At 37.7% G+C, this 20,832-nt stretch overlaps 1 protein-coding gene across 15 annotated transcripts in view; it reads right to left on the bottom strand.

Annotated features, from left to right (window-relative positions):
- Positions 1–8,021: 8,021 nt before the first annotated feature.
- ARHGAP12 (Rho GTPase activating protein 12) overlaps positions 8,022–20,832 on the bottom strand; it is a 118,154-nt gene continuing 105,343 nt past the window's right edge. For 14 of the 15 annotated variants that reach the window (XM_059892723.1, XM_025000780.2, XM_059892727.1 and 11 more), the window contains 8 exons: positions 20,361–20,459; positions 17,313–17,415; positions 15,594–15,710; positions 13,735–13,833; positions 11,749–11,826; positions 11,512–11,646; positions 11,160–11,262; positions 8,022–10,393 (listed from right to left, as the gene is read on the bottom strand). In XM_059892723.1, the coding sequence (XP_059748706.1) occupies positions 10,219–10,393; positions 11,160–11,262; positions 11,512–11,646; positions 11,749–11,826; positions 13,735–13,833; positions 15,594–15,710; positions 17,313–17,415; positions 20,361–20,459 (909 nt within the window). In that variant the 3' untranslated portion in view covers positions 8,022–10,218. 15 annotated transcript variants of the gene reach the window in all.

Below are 20,832 nucleotides of genomic sequence, written 5' to 3'. Positions count from 1 at the left end.
TATGGTGCAACTCTCACATCCATACATGACTACTGGAAAACCCACAGCTTTGACTGTACAGACCTTTGTTGGCAAAGTGATGTCTCTGCTTTTTAACATGCTATCTAGGTTTGTCATAGCTTTTCTTCCAAGGAGCAAGCGTCTTTTAATTTCATGGCTGCAGTCACTGTCCAAGTGATTTTGGAGTCCAAGAAGGTCTGTCACTGTTTCCACTGTTTCCCCATCTATTTGACCTGAAGTGATGGGATTGGATGCCATGATCTTCGTTTTTTGAATGTTGAGTTTTAAGCCAGCTTTTTCACTCTCCTCTTTTACTTTCATCAAGAGGTTCTTTAGCTCCCCTTTGCTTTCTGCCATAATGGTGGTGTCATCTGCATATCTGAGGTTACTGGTATTTCTCCCGGCAATCTTGATTCCAGCTTGTGCTTTATCCAGCCTGGCATTTTGCATGATGTTCTTTGCATATAAGTTGCACCACAATGAAGAGTAGCCCTGGCTCACCACAAATAGAGAAAGCCCACACGCAGCAATGAAGACCCAGTGCAACCAGAAATAAATATTAATTGAAAAAAATTGAAAACCAGAAAAAAATAAAACTGAAAAACAATTTTTTTGAAGTGACAACCAGAAGAGGTTCCACTCTTGTTTTCTAGGACCCTAAGATTACTCTAAACAAAAAATACCCCCAAAAAGTCAAAATACTAAGAGCTCGATGCTTGTGTTTTGAATGTCTAACCAGGTTGTGAGTGGGCAGCTATTTTAAATATACACATACTAAGTTTACTTTCTACAGAGACATTTCCAACTCCTACTCCAAGCTCAAGGAAATTAAAACACCACACACTCACTCGTCTCATCCGTATTTTCACCAAAGATAATGAACAGAGTAGACAAATCAAGCTGACAGGTAATTTACCATTAACTGTTTGATTTCATCAGTCTAGCCACAATGCATTATGAACCAGGAAAATTAGACAAGTCAAGAGGCTGATAGTATCAGTGTTTAATGTTTATTTTCCATTACCTGGCAGCACAATTATTCTCAGTAAAATATAATCGTTCTCTAAGAGAAAAACTTTTAGCAGTTTGGCTAATAAAATAGTACTATTACAAGTTCAAGCAGACTCAGCTACTTGGAGAAAGAGTCCGTGTGCCTTTTATTGATGACCGTGGTGACAGCTGGAAAACCATGCAGATTTATCACTCTGTTTAGGTGAAATGAAGGGAAACAGGACATTCTCCACACAAATAACTGCCATACCCACTAAATGAGAGCTGCTTTTCTCTTTCCCTTTTGAATGTCATGCAGAATGTCGTCATTTTTAAACAAGTTGACAGTTCTGTGCAGGTTATCACATCCCAAAGCAAGAAGAGGACAAAGTTGCTAAAAACCTTACATCAATATGTGACATAAATAAATGTCACACTTACTCTGGTGCCCTAAGCCCAGGTATAAACTCATCCAAAATGATGGCAGGTTCCCCCTGCCTATTAGACTTTCCAGAAATTGAGTTTTCAAAAATTGCTGGTTTGAAATGAGCTTCACACACAAACATTCCTGTCATAAGGGGAAATTATTCTTCCCAATGCTGTTTTGAAAAACCAATGGGATGGAATACAACTTTGAAAACAAGTGTAGATTCCTTGCTCTTCAAATGTAAGTTCAATGTTCCTAATTTTACCATTTGTGGCCCTTATGACCAGCTACCAAACAAAGTAGCTGAGAATCCAAGAAAAGTTTCAAGATAATGTCTTCTTAGAAGTAGAAAGATAATAATTTCAAGAGCATCAATGCCAAAAGAGGGAAAAGGCAGTTTCTAAGACTTAATAAGGTCCATCCTAGCTATTTACCACAGATATGCTGAGGGCTGATATGAGTAGGGAGGGAGGAATAATAATAATAAAACTGTAGCAAGGGCTTCAGTGTACAGAAAACACAGCACCTGCAGTGTGGGGACGAATGAAACAAGAGGGAGGAACACATGTCATTTCTCATTCACCCTCCACTTGCTAGTTGAGCATCCATTGATTCTTACATGAAACAAATCACTTCATGATTGCTCTTGTCTTTACTCCTTTATTCATTTTTCTCCTGGATTATTGGTCTTTTCCTTCTTACCTTCTAACAGATCTTTAAATATTAGGGAGATTAGCCCTTCAACTATAACAGATTGTGGTAATCATGAAAGAACAGTAAAAGAATATACAGCTAATAGCTATAGTAAGAGAAGTGAAATATTGAAAACTACTAGAGACAAAAGACAAAAGAAGGGGAAGAAACACCATTCCATGTTTATAGCTGTGAAGAATTTTTAGGAACTGAGGACAAGAGATCAAATGTTACTACAAAAGTTGATTACTTCACCAACATGAAAACATTAACAGCTTTGGTATACTTTGTCCTCATTCTCTGTAGCAGTGGCATTAAATTTTCACTCGCAGGGTGTATGTAGTCATTAAGGACCATATACCCTCCTGTTGGCCCTCGCTGAGTCTTATTTCTACGAGCAGTTAAATGTTTAATACACAACAACTAGTCCTTATGCTGATGTTTCCGAGACATTTTGGTAGCCTGAAACTGTAATCTAAACTTCTGTAATCGGTCCTAAACGATGGGATCATGAAAAGGGTCTTGAATTCTTAAATGCAGATGACAATGTACGCCTTTTCTACTTCAAAATTGGATAGAAAAATCCCTTGACTGATTCTTTCCTTGAGAATCTTAAATACATTGCTTCTATTTGCATCTGGTATAATGTGTTACTGTTGAAAATTCTGATAATCTAATAATTTCCTTTACAAGTCACGCGTCATTTCAAATAGATGTCCCAAAGGTTTGCTTTTCCTTACAGTCCAGTAATTCCATTAGAATGTCTTATTGATGGTTATCTTAGATTATTAGTTATACTGATATTAGTTTTATGTTAGCTATATTAATATGTTATTTGGTATGCTCTTTTATAACTTAAGGTAAGTACTCCTGAAATATTTTTAATGTCTTTTACTTGCCCTTGGTTTCCGTATGAACTCCTATTGATTCTGTATTTGACCTTTTTATCTATCTCCATTGTCACTTTAAAAAAATTTTTCACATCTTTTAAGGCATTATGTTTTATTTATCTGCACTTATGTTTCTATTTACAGTTCTGAAACATTTTAAATTCTGTCCTGAGTTCTGTCATGTTAGTTTCTGTAATTCTGATTTGATGTTTACTTTCATGTCTTATACTATTCCTTAAAAACCTTGAGTTCATTTTGAAATAAAAGATTAGTTTTCTTTATGGGCATGTGTTTCTGGAATGCTTCCATTTGCATAGGGATGCTACTATACTTTTTTCCTCACAATTTCATATGAGATTTGGCTTTGATGCTATTATTTTGCTCATTTTAAGGTCAAAGTAATCTTTCTGAACTTTTGGACTAGGGATTCAAGAAAGGTTCATTACCTTATCAGATTCATTCTGGTGTTGTTTCTGAATTGTGTTAAACATTAGGGAAGAGCAGGGGAGGGGGCTGTGTGCTGAATTTTGGAGGGGGGCTAGGCTCCTTCAACCAGCAGCTGGGTGAGGAGCAAAAAGCTCAGCAAACTATCTGAATTCAGTAATCTACACCAACCAACATACAGCCCAATGTTACCTGCAATTCAACACCAGCAGCTGCTGAGCTCAGGCTGGTCCTGTCTCCCTCCTCCACAGTCAAGCTCACAGAGGCTGAGTCAAAGAGGAAAAAGCTGCAGACCCCGTCCACCAACCCATGTTCTGGAAAGTGCTGAGCCAGTATCTCACCTTTGACCCTAGGTAATAAAGTTATTCACTAAAGAAAAAAAAAAAAACATGGCAGTTTGATTCCTGGGACTTCTTGGCTCCGTCTCTCCTGCCCACCCTGACCTAGACAATCTTCTTGATCCACTGTCCCTATCCTGCCCAATCTTGATTCCACCCCCAGCAACCCTTCTTCAGTGAGAGGCCTTGCCCTGGAAGGGACCTCTGACAGGTTAGTTTTGAGAATTCCTAGCGGAGAGTGACTCAGCCCCTCCAGTCCTGGTGGTTACACTGCGGTTCTCGGGTCTGTCAGATGCTACCCTATGGTCTTTCCTGCTCCTCTCACAGACATCGTATCCTTGCAAATCTTGGAGCGGGTGGAGCTTTATCCAGTCGCTTGTCTTTTGGGGTTTTGAGGGTATGTTACCTAGTTTTGCTGTCATTATGTTGTTGTTTTAATGTGAGAACTGAAAAACTATGCTGTAACCAGCATCTTCCCAGAATCCTTTCTATGTGTCTTCACACAGGAGGTATGATGTGGATTACTTATGTGACTGCTAACGTTGTTAAATCCACGATTTTCCTGAAACGTCAGCTAATGTTCCACTCCACATTTTACTGCTTCCCACCATGATGATCCATCTGCTGTTTAAACCCAGGCCTCATCCACTGAAACGATGCTTCATCAAAGCCATCAATATTTCCTGTATTTATCTGACAAACTTGCCTAACTTCAACTCAAGTACTCAAATTATATATGTCATTCTCAACTCAAGCTACCCGATCACAAAGCAATAAATCTCAGCTCAATCTCAGCAAGCTAGCCCAACCAAAACACTAGCAGCTGACCGGAAGGCGTATTCATAATTTATAATAAAACTACTGAGGCTGACCATCTCAGTTCACCTACTCAGTAAGGGTTTTACGTCAGAACTAAACATACACCAGTTGTCGTAATACCAATATCAAAAACATAAACACAAAAGCAGGGACTCTTGTTTCATTCACCATCATATCCCCAACGGTTAAAGCTCCGTGTTAACAAAACATATTCATATTTATTAAACAAAGTCAATGAATTTGTTAAATGAATAAATGGGATCTTAGAAGACTGTTTATATTAAAGTGTCTTCCCAACCTCCTATGCAGTGGGAGATGTTTCAGAGCTGCCTGTTATCTGAAAAAATGATTTCATATCATCTGACGCTGGCTTTGTGGAACTACTGATGCCAACTGAATATGCTCCAGCTGCTTCCAAGAGTGGTTAGACGGGTAAGAAGGTTCAGCTGTTGGTACTGGCCATGCTCAGAATCAATTTGGCTAACATAACAGGTCAGGAGGCAGAGCCATAATCAGAGGGTGTCATAAGGTGCAGCCAGGTGTCAGGAATGACACATCTGATCTGGTTTCCAACATAAGTGTTGAATTCAGGGAAACTCATAGAACTAAAAATATTGGTACCCCCCCTCTATAGAGGGGGGACCACACAGTTGTGCTGGCTTCCACAGAGGCCCTTGATTCCTCTTCAAGTCTACCCGCTCCAGGAAATCTGGATGCCATGGACACAAGAGCCTCAGGAAGCCCCAATACGGACTGTGTGAGCAGCCAATCATCTGACAGTCCAAGGCAAACAGCAACTGCTGAGACAGGCCGCGTGCATTGTCACCAGAATGCACATAACACATAAAAAAGAAGTTTCAATATGTCTCATAAATAAAAATGAACTTAGCTTGAAAACAGATGCCCCCAACAGGTAGACAAGCTGTTTCATCATCAAACAATATGTGAACATGCCAGAATATGCTTTACTTAAATGCATCACAAAGTTTAAATAGAAATAACGTAACTAATAAAGATGCTTCTTCCCTTAGGCTCATCCTTCTGAGTGACTGCCCAGCCCTCCGGCTGTAGGATTGCACACACATTCTGGGCCTCCATAACCTAAGACTGTGAATGTGAGGTCCCAGTAGGTCTGTCCTGCTTGATCCATCGATGAGACTCAGTTTTACTTAAGTGTTAAGATACCCATTTCTCTTGACCAAATATATAAACAATCTCTCAATGTCCAGGAGGCCCTGAGTACCAGGCTGAGTCCCCACTAGTCATGACCCTGACCTGACAGCTGTTCTAACTTCTACTTACGCACAGGCCTTGTTGATAGTTTCCACAGCGTCACATCTCATTCTGATGTCAGTACAGATTTCATCAACATCACAGGGTTCACAACAACTTGCAGGTTTCACTGCTACTTCCACTGTGAGCCACAACAATTAGAACTACCTAGGGAATTCCCTGGTCCAGAGGTTGAGATCCATACTTTCACTGCATGGAGCATGGATTTGATCCCTGGCTAGGGAACTAAGATTCCATATGCCTCAATTAAAAGTTCCCGCATCCAGCAACTAAGACCCCCGCAGAGCCAAATTAATAAATTTTTTTAAATATTAAAAGCAAAAACAAGCAAGCAAACAAAACAAGAAAAAACTACCTAGAAGATCTGGCTCCCAGTTAAAATCTTTACCAAGGGCTATTCTTCTGAAAACACTGGGAGAGGAAGTAAAATGAAGGGAAGGGCGGGTTGACGAGAAAAATTAAGAAACCAAACTTTTCTGGATTCATATTGTGGTGGTGCATTAAACAGTTACCTTGTTCTCGACGTGCTCTGTTTATGAGTATCATGAAAGTGCTTTTTGCATTTTGTTTTTTTTTTCCTGCAGAAGGGAAGCAATGAAGGAAATGAAAGAGTTCATTTAAGTGCCACAGTCACACAAGGCTAATCTGTAAAAGCTCAATCCAGCTGAATACACTTACAGCCACCCCTGGTCCACAAAATTTCAGTTGAGAAGCCTAATTGAGATTCTTCAGGAGAACTCCCTGCCTTCCGTAGCTACAGAAGGTCTTATTAGCATTCTGGACGTCCCGTTCTCTGCCAAGGCCTAGGGCTGACTTTGCAGTGCCTGGGCTCTGGGCTTGTGAATTTTCAACAGATTCTAATCACCATCATTGTAAGGCTGCTGATCTTGTTTTGCAGCCCCTTTGCCTTCTTCTTTTCGGTTTCAAACTGAAGTTGCAGGTAACATGATTGTATTAGTTATACTGGAATACCGTTTAAAAACAGAAACAGAAACAATGCTCCACTCAGGGACTGTAACAAACACGCTGAACTCACTAATTAAAACACCTCGGTCGCAAACTAGGCATGCTTTCTATAAAAGAGGATCGTTAGTGCAGACGGCTAGAGTTGAGAGACCAGGAAACTTAATAAAATCCTGTTTTCTACCCATTTTCAACTCTATATGGATGCAATATTGGAGTAGTTGACTTTTATAAGACCAATGAGAGGATGATACCCATCTGACTACTCTTATTTCTTTTTCACTAAAGAGACATGTTGTAGGTTCCTCTATGTATTTCTTCTAAATGCTTAAAGATGTTGGAGAAATCAGTGTCGTGAAAAACGGCATGTGTAAACATTTAATCAGAAGCCTCTCCCATGAACTGAGAAAAAAATCTCGGGGCACAATTATGGAATAATCTTTTTTTCCTCTCATTGCTATCTTAATATTTAATATTACAGGTTTACAAAGAACCTTGGGATAAAATTAAAACAGTACAAAGGTCTCCAGGTATCTACCATTATTATTATCGATGAGTTTTCATTTGTATGTAAGCAGTGACGCATTCGGGCTTCCCTGGTGGCTCAATGGCAAAGAATCCACCCCCCAATGCACGACACACAGGTTTGATCCCTGGGTCAGGAAGATCCCAGGAGAAGAAAATGGCAACCCACTCCAGTATTCTTGCCGGGAAATCCCATGAACAGAGGAGCCTGGCGTGATGCAGTCCACTGGGTGCCAAAACGCTGGACAGGACTTAGCAACTGAACGACACACATACACATACATGTGTGTATGCATACATAACACAACTGTCTATGCCCAAAGTTTGGCTGAATTATTCCATTTGTGCTTTTCACATAAGAGAAAAAAAATCTATAGGTTTGCCTCTACCTAAAAGGTAACAATGCTTTTTTTCTTAACTAACTTTTTCTAAAGTAAAAGGCAAAATTTCTTACGGCAGTATTTGGCAAAACTAATACAATTATGTAAAGTTTAAAAATAAAATAAAGTTTAAAAAATAAAATAAAAAAATAAATCGTATTTTCTTGTATTGAAATAGAACATACTTGAATATACTTTTTTCTTTCCATTTCCAACTTTTTTTTTTAAATGACACTCTGAAGGAAAGTCTATTAGTAAATGAAATTTCACTGACAATTTATTTCAGCTTTTAATATATTTTCTACTAAAAATCAAGCTATCAAGACAGGAAAAATTACTGGTTTTGTTATGACAAAACAAGTGAGAATTTTTAATTCACAGAGGATGAAAACACAAGACATTGATCTCATTGTACATACAATATTACAATAAGCTGATTAGCCATGGACTATTAAAACATTTAAGACTTCACATACACACGTGTACTTTGAAACAAGAAACACAGGACAATTTTATTCTTTGATATGCTGTAACTACCAAGAGAAAGAACATCACTGATTTGCATCTAATTGTTTTCCTGGCATACAATCACTACACAGGCCAGGCCTAGGGCATACTGTATACGGTTATGGACATCTTTAGGCAAATATAAACATTCTTATCTGGGGGATTTTTCTCCCTGCCCAAGACAATCTGCTTTCCCACTGCTGTCAAATAGCTTAGTTTGTTATCAATTTAATAAGATCACAACCACAAACAATACTTTTACCACAAAACTCAGGCGAGGGGTTTTAGACAGGTCATACAAAAAATATTTGTTCCCAAGAAAACGAATCTGTAAATTGTAAATGTGATCCTAAGAAAAAGAGTCTTGGTTACAAATCATTCACTTTCAAATACTGATGAAGAAACAGAGGGCAGGGGCGGGGCGGGTGGAGAGGGCACTAGTGTGGTGGGGAGCAGGAAAGGCGTGAAATGAGGGAGACGTATTTGCCACAGGAAATACCGGATTCACTGGATTTTTTTTAAAATGAGGTATTATAAAAAGTGTGCCAGTAAATGCAAAAGCAAAACAAAATTAAAAACCAAAATGCACATTTCCAATGGAAAAAATCTCTAAACCTCTTATAGTTTTCTTTATTCGGATTAGACATTTCATTTACAGCAGTTAATCTAGAAAAATACATTTTAAAAAAATCTTCAGCAGACCATGCTCTCTGTAACAAAACCTTCCAAACCCTGTTTTATTATACAAACCGATCTACATTAGTAATGTAAAAAGAAATTCTCAGATTTAGCAATGTCATTTTCGATCTGACCTCTATCTAATTTACATATGGGTTTCCACTATTCATACTGCAGAGTTAGAATTCTGTAATAAATTTTTTTCTAATGTATTCTGTACATATTAAATAATCTAAAAGGTTCCTCTTGTAGTGCATTTACCATTTAGCAAGTCTATTCAGCATTTTTCCAGTACCATTTGCATTACAGTGATTTGCTGTAAATGTAATTAAAATCTAAAAGTGCACACAGTTAACTTCCTCAAATAACGGCCTGTTTCTGGAGGAAACCTAATATTCACAGAGAAGAATGATCAGTATCGTGATTAGAAACAAGGGGTTAGAATGCACTCTGAGACTATACAACACAATTATATACATGAGCTAAAGGACAGTCTTCAGCCTGAACTTACATCAAAGAAAGTTGGCTTCTCCACAGGGTCATACCAAGCACTCAATATGGCACTAGAGAGAATTAGGATTGTTAGCTACAAGTCAGTGTAGTATAGACAGCCCCAAAAATACCCTGAACTGGCTTATGCTAAATTCAACTCTAGTATATCACAGTGTTTTAAGTACTATTAGTGTGCTGCTGTGTTACACAGTGAAGACAGCCAGCCTTCATCAAGGGATGCTGTCTGGGTTGTAATGAGTCCTAGCACTCAGACTGCCACTGCATGCAGAAACCCTGGAAAGAAATACACAGGTTTCGAAACAGACGTACTTCACTTTGTTTTAAATGCCCAGGAGCGTTTTCAAAATAACTGATTGTAAGCTTGTTCTATCAAGTAATGAACCTATCAAATCATGAGAAGAAATTCTACGTTTTCCAGTTTAAGGAGAAAAAAATGTATTCTTACCAAATTATCCAGTGTATATGACTGGTTAGAATCGCAAGTTTTGATTTTTTTTTTTTAACTGAAATTCAGAGTGTGAAATGCAAACATTTAGGATAAAATTAATTCAAAGGTACACACAGGTTTATCAACTTGCAACAAAGCAGCAAATATGAGGGCCTAACACACATCTGGACTCTTCCGTTCCCTTCTGATCCCTCAGAAAAGTGCAAAATCAAAGAGTCACTGCTTGGTCCAAACATAAGATACGTCAGGTACAAGGATCTGGAATCTGATGAAATCCAGCTTCTATTCCACAGGTTGTCTTCAGTAAGTGTCAGCGTCCAAAGATGGAATTTATCTCGAGAAGAATTAATTCTACGATCTGATTCTGGTAGACAGTATGGACCGCTATGTTACCAGTCTCCTTCTCTGGCTTGAGCAGAGTGGGACCAAAAACAATCGCTATGCTCTGATAGGTCATTCGGTTTTTTTCTCCATTTTCTATAACTCTAAGAGGAAAATAAAATTGTTAAAAGAGAAAATTTAAAAATTGGGGAAATTCTTCAGTGTTATAAACAGTTTGCATTCAGCAAAGAGAAATAATGCTCGTTTCCCTAAGGTACATATAAACTATTTAACCAAACAGAATTCACTCTGAATAATATGGAAAATTTTCTTTTGGATAAACTTAGGTGACAGGTATAATTGAACACCTGCTATAATTCAGATAACAATGATTCCCCCACTGAAGTGACAGGGAAATCTCATTAGAGCACAGAGAATAAACTTTGAAATTTACTCATTTTTGCTATTAAAAAAAAAAAAATCTCATGCTGTGATCACTTATTTTAGAAAACTGGTCTTCTTCCTATCCGAAGTTTTAAAGTAACTATATGGTAATTTAGACCTAATTACCCCGACTTTAAGGTAACTGAATATTCCTCTCTTAATAACCAATCTCATCTCCATAATAATTAACTTAAGCAACTATGTCTGAACACTTACTACATGCTAGACATTATATATTAATAAAAGTTTCACATATAAAATTAACTTTAATGTATTCTTTATACCAAACCATGTTACCTACAAGGAACTGGGGCTCAGAGACGTTATCTTTCTTATGTTACAAAGACAGCAGAGCAGCACAGCTGGGCTCTGAACCTGGGTCTGGTCACCTGGCCCCCGGGGTCCCACACCACATAGCATGTCTGTGCACTTCTCTGACCTTCTTTTTCCCCAATTACTCCTTCTCTGCCGCCGTGAAACTCTTACCTTTTGAGATGTCTGAACAGAATCTGCATTGTGTCCTGATTTGGCTTTGGCAACTGTTTGATCAGGTCCTTCACAGCAGAGACACGCTGTCGTGGCTCTTGTTCTGGAAAAAAAAAAAAAAAAAAAGAGTGGAGAGTCTGCATGAAACTGAAAGCCGTGACAGGGTGTTTTGGAACCTGGTATTTGGTGATACGCAGTGACACCTGGTGGTCACATTTAAAAATTCTGAGTGAAGCGATTCTTTGAAAAAAACTTGTTTCAAGTAAGATCAAAAGGAATTGCAGTAGCTTGATCTGTATGTACAGAGGGTTTTCAACATCTGGGGGGAAACTGAGTGCAACTACATACTTACTAATTGCATTAACAAAATCATTAAAATGATTAAATGTAAAGAGAGGTTCCGGTAATTCTCGAAAAAACATTTTGAGGGCTCCAGTGATGACATGAATATCTTCCCATTTACTATCCTTCAAGTCCAATTTCTCATCTGCAAAACAGAAGGAATAGGAAATTCTTGGAAATTATTTTAAACCAAATCTAACAGTATGAGTGATTCTTCTGTATGTAACAACAGGGAATATGACCTCACCGTGATTGACTGCAAATCTCAGCTTCTGGATCACTGCTAGGTTGCCACTAACTCTGTAAATCCCATCAACATCCAGTCCTAAGAGACAAATGACAATAATTCAAGACTGAAGTTCTTGTTGGTCTCATCTACAGATGCTTTCATGTCTTAGAATTCTTATTTATTAACATTTAGCCTAAAATAAAATTTCTCTTTTCCTCTCAATGGCTTTTTATAGCTACTTGGCAGGGAAAGAGGAGTGGAGATTCACTCTGAACTGTTTGGTAAACAGCAACAAATCTACTTTATCATGCAGACTGTGGATCCTCTCACAGAAATCATCTCAACCTTGAAATACTAACAATTTATGATAAACTTCAACAAACACTTGAGGATAAATCAAACAGTAAAGAAAGCTGGTAGATAAAATCAGCCTACCCATTTCTTCATATATCATTTGATAGTGTAAATGTACGCATTAAGGCACCCTCTAAAAAATGTCAAATTACTGCTGTTGTTCAGTTGCTAAGTCGAGTCCAACTCTGTGACCCCATGGACTGCAACACACCAGCCTTCCCTGTCCTTCACTGTCTCCCAGAATTTGCCCAAATTCATGTCCATTGAGTTGGTGATGCTATCTAACCACCTCATCTTCTGCTGCCTTCCTCTTCTACTACTGCCCTCAACCTCTCCCACTACTGCCCTCAACCTCTCCCAGCAATTACGGTCTTTTCCAACAAGTAGCTCTTCGCATCAGGTGGCCAAAGTATTGGAGCTTCAACATTAGTCCTTCCAACGAATATTTAGGGTTGATTTCCTTTAGACTGGTTTGATCTCCTTGCAGCCGAAGGGACTCTAAAGAGTCAGTGTTTATAATAAACTTAATATAAAGTGAAAGTGTTACTCGCTCAGTCATGTCCTACTGTTTGTGAACCCCATAGATTGTAACCCACGAGGCTCTTCTGTTCATGGAATTCTCCAGGCAAGAATACTGGAGTGGCTAGCCATTCCCTTCTCCAGGGGATCTTCCTGACCCAGGAATCAAACCTGGGTCTCCTGCATTGCTGGCAGATTCTTTACCATCTGAGCCACCAGAGAAGCCCAATAGACTTAATACAAGCCAGCAACTAAAATGATGGTTCTAAAAGAAGAACTGATAATTTGAGATAGCTATTAATTTCTTTTATTTATTATGTAGAATAGAATCATTTGAAACTCACACAATGAAATCCCCCAAAGTTCAAATATTCAATAAATGATGATGCACATATTAACATTATCTAATGTGCTTATTATTCATTTAACTTCCAGTAAAGGCAAGGACCATGGCTGCTCTATTGTAGGGCTGATAAAGATCAGACAAGAGATCCGTAAGCAGCAGTAATTACATTTTATGCAAACATTTTCATTACACAAGAATTTTTTAATGACATACTGATGTAAGTTAATGTGACTGCAGTCAAGATACTGTTATTTTAAAAGCTAGTATAAATAACACTAATAAATAACATGCTAAAATTAACCAAAACAGAAATTAATTTAAGTCTTCTTTTACAAGAAATGATATAAAGAGGATTTGTCTATTTGGACACTTTATAGTTGACTTAGCAGTTTTGGAAGGTCATCTCATTTTTATTATAAACAGAAGAAACTTTCTCTTGGTAAGTAAACACCATCTCCAATACTGTCCAATCATTTCTTAAACACAGTTTCACAATCACCACTTTCATTTTAAGCAAATATCAACTCCAAATGGCTTCAAGGAATACCATATCCTTAATCAACCCTAAGTACTGAACATTCAACAGATGACTGCAAAGCTCTTAATTTGAAACAGTACAAAAGAGTAAGTTTTTCTTTTTTTTGCAAAACATGCTTTTCTTGACAATTTACAACTAAAAAGAACTTCTGGTTCCAACACTCAAAATCAAAAATCCTAGGGGTTTGAATGGCAAAACAGTGGGCTGGTGTGCTTAACATTTAAAAAAAAATTTTTTTTTTCCTTACCATATTGCTCGACATGTTCAATGCATAATTTCACAAATTTTGGCACTGTGCTATTCTCTCTCTGACACAGATTAGAAAGATTGGCTCCAAATACCTGATCTGGAAGAGATTTTAAGAAATAACAGTTCACAAAGTGGCTAAACCACTGGGAGCTCAACAGGAGGCATCCTTGCAAAGGTGCACTTCACCACGACACATGCCCTTCTGATCTGTACTCTGTTGACTGCTTCCAACTGTATTTCACCACATGGTTTTCCTTCTTCATGAAGCTCCAGAACACCTTCCCTCACTCCTGCCTGGCTCCTCTGCTCATTTTTGGTGGCCACACCTCGCGGCTTTCAGGATCTTAGTTCCCTGACCAAGGACTGAACCTGCACTTGGCAATTGAAAGCACAAAGTCCTAAGAACTGGACCATCAGGGAAGTCCCTGACTCCCTTCTTACTTTCTCATCCCGTGCAGAGGACAGGATCAATCTCCCCACCCCAGATGGAGCTTCTCATCACTCCTAGTCTCAGCTAGTATGTCACCTCCTTAGACGAACCTTCTTTGGGACTTTGCTTGTGATCCAGTGGCTAAGACTCCATGCTTCCAACGCAGGGGGCCCAGGTTCAATCCCTGGCTGGGGAACTAGATCCCACATCCTGCAACTAAGACTTTCCATGCTGCAGCTAAGAGTTCACATGTTGCAACTGAAGATCCCGTGTGCCACAACAAAGTCCCAGAGCAGCCAAATAAATAAATACTGGGGGAAAAAAAAACCCCTCTGACTATGCTACCTAAGGTAACCCAACTCTAGTCACTCTATTTTATCACTGTGTTCAATTCTTCGTGGAACTCATCACTATTTTAAGTTACCTTGTCTGTATCTCATCTTTATAGACGTTTCTTTTTTTCCCCAGCAAATGCTTTGCTTATTTTAAACATGTTCATTGGACTGTAGTTGATTTACAAGGTTGTGTTAATTTCAGGTGTACAGCAAAATGATGCAGTTACACATACATATGTTGACTCTTTTTTAGATTCTTTTCCCCTATAGGCCACTACAGAGCACTGGGTGGAGTTCCCCGTGCTATACAGTAGGTTCTCTTTAGTTACCCATTTTACACATAGTAGTGTTTACTGAAACTTATTTCTATATTTTAGTTTACATGCTTTGCAAACAGATGTCCCAACAATAGTCTCTGTTAGAATCTTGACAAAAGACAGGCATAATATATATATTATGCTACCTTTTATTATATTTTTTACTGATGAACAAATGTCTTTTGAGTTATGTATTAGAAAATTCTACCTTTGAAATTAAACACACTTTTAAGAATTAAAGGTATACACAGCCCATGTAATTTTAAAGAATATTAAAAGATCTTATTAGTGAATTGTGACCCTTACACTTGAAAAAAATATAAAAATTAGTTAGGAAAAAGCACTTTATACTAATTTTGTAATTACCTTAAATGAGAATTGAAGGCAAACAATCAAGAATAAAATTGTTCATTATCTTTCTTCTTTTTTTTCTACTGTTAGTGACTATTCAATATTTCTTCTGATCTGTGTATCTCAAAACTAAAAATCTTAATTGTCTTCTGAAAGTTTGCCACCCAACCCACCACATCTGTGTAGTTCCTCTGGTGCAGGGTTTCTAAAAACTGAATTTGGTATTTACGTCTGTTCAATGCTTTAAACTCACATGCATTTAAAAATCAATTTTAATTACTCAAATGTATTGCAATCACTGAACTGATAATGAATAAGGAATGAAAACATTTTTACTGTTTCGAAATTACTCAGCTATAAATGTAAAACGTCTTATTTCTGATTCTGGCCAAAGTTCATTGCTATAAACATCACTTCTACCTACCTTTAATATAACCTTTTTCACGAACAGCTTGCAAAGTGGGGCGTCGTGTAAGAAACTTCTTCAAGTTTTTCTTGGTTTTTTTCTGTTCTGAAGAATCTATGCTAGATACTTTTGCGGCTTAAGACAGATAGATATTAAGCATTTCATAAGATAAACGCTTTTTTGATAAAAAATTTTCCACCTAGCATTCAAAGTATATTAATCTCATATATAAAAATCACAGTAAATCAATTATTCTAACTTTAATATGGTTTAAAGAGTAACTCTTGAAGAATTAAATTAACACAGACCCAATTTCAAAGTAATACACCACACAAAACATTCCATTTCTATCATTTATTAAATAATGAGTATATATTAGAGTGGAAAACACTGGCCACAAACAGTGCCTTCTTTGGTACGTGTGCCAAGACATTTGTAAGTTATACTAAGTCGCTTCAGTCGTGTCCGACTCTGTGCAACCCCATAGATGGAAGACCACCAGATTCCTGCCCCGTCCCTGGGATTCTCCAGGCAATAACACTGGAATGGGTTGCCATTTCCTTTTCCATTCTAATATATACTCATTATTTAATAAATGATGCTATGTATAGTCTTAGACTATCCCCCAGTTTTAGAGCATAAAATGAAGAGCAAAAAGTAAAGAAACCATCCTATAAAACATAAACAAAACCTCCACCCTTCCTGATCCTTACTCAACTGGGAGCTGGGGGTTGTGTATGTATACATATATATTAAGATGTACTCATATGTACACACATATATGTATATACATATCCATCACCATTATTTGTGCCTCAAGCTGAACTCAGACTCATCATAAGTATCCCTACCCTGAGCTAAGGATGGGATCACCTGGAAAATGTTCTACATTTCTTGTAGTCCTGATTTCTTTTTTGATTACCATAACACAAATTTGAAAAGTAAACTTCTTGAAAATAACTATATGTGAAGAAAGTTGAGAGCACAAACAATATGTGAGGAAAGGATTAAAAGAATACAATTTTCATGTGTTTACACTGTTATATGGTGACAGTGTCAGTAATAGGCCTGAACAATTAGAATGTAAAAGAACAAAAGAACTGATTTTTCTACTCCTTCAGTTACTGTGAAGACCAAAAGTTCCGAGTTAAATGTGGATCTGTTCAAATAGATTTAACAAAGTTCAGAGTCATGGCTAATGGCCTGTTTAAACTATGTAATTTACAAGAGGCCTGCTTTAGAAAATGCAATCCCTGAAACTGCTGGCTCACTCTGGTCCTGTATGTATAATGTCGTCTGGAGGTTAAATTCATGCACCTACCTGCATAGACATCCATGAGTCAGAGGCGGCTGCCTGGTGTTCAGTTTGGAACTACAGTACATATCCCCTAACTTTTGACTTCTTAATGTGTAAGGATCTTAAACAGTAATTACATATTTTTCAGTTCATAAAATTCAGCTTCCTAGAGACCTCAACATAAGTGCATTCTGTTGTGTACATTTTTTTTTTCTCTTGAAAAGGTAATGCAATATATGCTGCCATTGGGGTGCATATGATTAGGGTGAAAAATTACAGTGAGTAAACGAAGATAGAGAACACGGAAACACTGAGGCTGCTACTACTGAACCTTACACTCTTGTAACAGTGGTGACTCCACTCAGCATTTACACTCTGAAGAGCTAAGAGAATAATGAGCTTACTCAAACCACTAGCAAAACTGGGAAAGAAAAACTTACAACGCAATTTCTTCGGCTCCTTCTGGTCCTTTTCTTTATCGTGCTTTTCTATTCCTGGTGAATCTGGTATCTCCTCTTCAATTGCTTCATCGGGTTCTACTGTCTGTTAGGTAGAGATTTTCCAAACACATATTACTTTTACGATTACTTTAGATGCAATTCTCAGAATGATCAGTGATCAACTCTTCCACATGACTTTAAGGAACGATTTAGTATACAGAATCCATGATTTAGATATTTTATAAATATTATAAAAAATACTTTTTCTCCCCCATTGATGGCATTAATTCTGAATTTCAATAAAGAAAAAAATTACTGATAATTCACAAGAATAATGGGTTTGTACTAATAGTGACACTATCTTGCCTCAAGTGACAGTAATAATCGTTTGATCAAGTGGCAGTGATAACTGTTAGAAGGTCAGGATGTACCTGCAGTGACAGATCAGGATGAGGCTACACTGTTGGTAACAGGACAGACAAAGCTTACCTGCAATGGCACCGTAACCGTTTCACAGCAACAGTCTTTTAAAGCTGCACTTTGTGTCAACAGTTCATCCTTACTCCCAGACCCTAGAACTCATTTAAGCCTAACTAAGTTTACTTCTACAAGTTAGAAAGCAGACTGAATTCTCAAAACTGAAAACACTGCTCTGCCTTTCATTCTGAGATCCTTATTCCACCAAGAATCCATTTCTGTGCACAGTGTAAGGAAAAGCTCCGGCTTCTCCTTGGGCCTCCAGCTGACCAGCACGCACCCTGTCCCGGCACACTGAAAGGTATGTGGGTCTGTCTCCAGCTTCTTTATTCTGTTCCACGGGTCTGTGTACCTCTCCCATTATGGATAGGTAGCTTTATCAGGGCCTGACATATGAAACTGCAAGTCTTCTGCAAGGGTGTCTATCCTTAGTCCTTTGCATTTCTAAATGAATTTTAGAAAGAGCTTGTCAAGTTCTATCAGAAAACCCACTGGGATTCTGAAGGAGATCCAAATACCTCAAACCTAAAAATTTATAAATCATTTGGAAGAATATTATATCTTTATATAACTGAATCTTTTAATCCATGAACACAATATACTTCTCATTTAATTAAGATTTGGCAATGTCTCTCAATAAAGTTTTGTATTTTTCCCTGAAGAAGTTTTGCCCATCTCTTGCTTTCAGTATCTTTTGCTACTCTGCAAACAGTATACATTTAAAATTTTTATAATCAATAATATAGTCTTCCCTTTTCAGTTGGCTTATTTCCTGAACCTGGAGGCCTTAATTAAAAAAAAAAACCACTTTCTCCACAAGGCCTCCCTTGATCCCTCCACTAGTGTTAGCCTCTACATAATCGGAGTCTTTATACGTTCGTTATATTAACTGTTCGGCTGTCTGTCTTCAGTAGTCTTCTGCCTTTGACTGTAAGCTCTACGCGTCTGGCTGCATGCTGCTACATCCCAGTGCATAAGACACTCACGCGTTTGGTAAATGAACAGCAATATCCTTGCTTTCAAAGGATAGTGAATGGATTACTGTGACTAGAGCAGAAAGCCCATTCTGGGTAGAGGAAAAGGTACATCTGGATAGACAGACTGCGCTCAGGCTGTTGAACTTTAATACGAATCATCAGGTTTCTGAGCAGGAGGGGATTATAAAAGTGACTTAGGAAGTTTATACTGTAGTGGCACTAAGAATGGATTGGTGTGGGATGGTGTAAGGTGAAATTAACGAAAACTGTTCAGGGCTTACTCTTAGTATAAAAATTTTAAAGACCTGTCCATGGTTTCAGAAATAAATGAAAAAGGACAAGGTTCAGAAATTTCATACAGTATTACAGACTGCAAAGGAATAATTCACATCTAGACTGGTGAATAATTTACTAGAAGAGTAAAAGTTGGAGGTGAAAGAGTTAAAAAAAAAAATTCAGATTTAATATCTGGGTGTTCTAAACTGGGTGAATCACAGAATTTGGGAGCATAAAAGGATACTTGGAGACAATCCAGTCCAATTTTTTTTTTTTAGTAGAAAAACTGAGACCCACAGAAAGAGAACACTTGCATATGATCACAAACCTGAATAATGAAGCATTACTAACAAAGTCTCTGAGAGACACCTCAATCTCTACTAAAGCCAGTGATTCCCCAACTTTCTTCTGTCTCCATTTAGTTTAAAATCATTATACTCCTAAGTATCCGCTTTCCTTTCACTTCTGTCACTGACATATGATCCTTAATCAGGAGCCATGTCTCCATATGCTGAGGGGGTAGGAATACAGTCTAAGAAAGTGCAGCTTCAAGTTGTTCAATACTGCTCTTACTAACTCAGCTTCAGAATATAAATATGAAGTTCTTTTAGGTATAATACATATGAGAAGAAATTTACCAGGAACACAAGGGTACTGTAAGTAGAAAAGTTACTAGGAAAGAGAAAGTGCGAATGACCAGACGACTTCATTCATCTCACCATTTTGCTCAGTACCAGTTTCCACCAAACGGTATGATTTCCAGCACTTCCAGTTGATGACAAGATGACAATAGAGCATAGTGGCTGGCCCTGCCTCTGGAGCTAATTTCTTTTTGAACCAATGCCTCATGTGACAGTTACATGAAATCTACTGGTGGCAAACATCCTATAAATGTGAATGTTAAATCACTCATCAGCCTCTCATGTGCTCATGGCTCAGTCACTCAGTAATGTCCAACTCTTTGCGACCCCACGAACTGTAGCCCATCAGGCTTCTCTGTTTACAGGATTTCATGCCAAGAACACTGGAGCGGGTTTGCCATGCCCTCCTCCAGGGGAGCTTCCTGACCCAGCAATCAAACCCGCATCTCTTATGTCTCCTGCACTGCAAACAGATTCTTTACCGTTGAGCCAATGGGGAAGCCCCATCAGGCCCTACGAATTGCTAAATTGATCACTGTCAAATATGCATTTTTTAAAAGTATTTTTTCACACATAAATTGGAAACTAGATATACAATAAATAGCCAAAAAAAAAAAGGAAGAAAGATTAAACAGCTCTAAGGTAAAAAAAAAAACAACCCTAAGTCAAACACATACCTGATTACTGATGGTACTACTGAGAACTTTAAACCAATCGTTGATAACAGTGTCATTGTCAGACTGAATCAGCAATTCAGTTCCTTGACGGGTTTTCAGCTTTAAAGAAGGAAAAAAAAAAAAAAAAAATATATATATATATATATATATATATATATGTGGTTAGTGCTTTCAATCAAGTAAATGGATTTAATTCAAAGTCTACTAAACCACCAGCAGAAGATGAGATGCCATATATTATATTAATGGTGATGCAAGGTTACAGATTCCACAGTAATGCCATTATCCTTTATTTTAGTATAAAATAATACCAGCTGAATTATTTTACAAAACATGACGTTTTTCTCACAATACATTCTCAAAAAAAGCTAATAATTTAGGATACCAAACTATCACACAAACACCACAAAACTTGCTGAAATCTTATATACGTCATCATTAAAAGCAAATTCAAGTATCTAGGCTATGCATT

Source organism: Bos taurus, chromosome 13, assembly GCF_002263795.3.
Source record: "Bos taurus isolate L1 Dominette 01449 registration number 42190680 breed Hereford chromosome 13, ARS-UCD2.0, whole genome shotgun sequence".
NCBI lineage: Eukaryota > Metazoa > Chordata > Mammalia > Artiodactyla > Bovidae > Bos > Bos taurus.
Note: the sequence above shows the minus strand (reverse complement) of the source record. Positions and strands in the feature narration are given on the sequence as shown.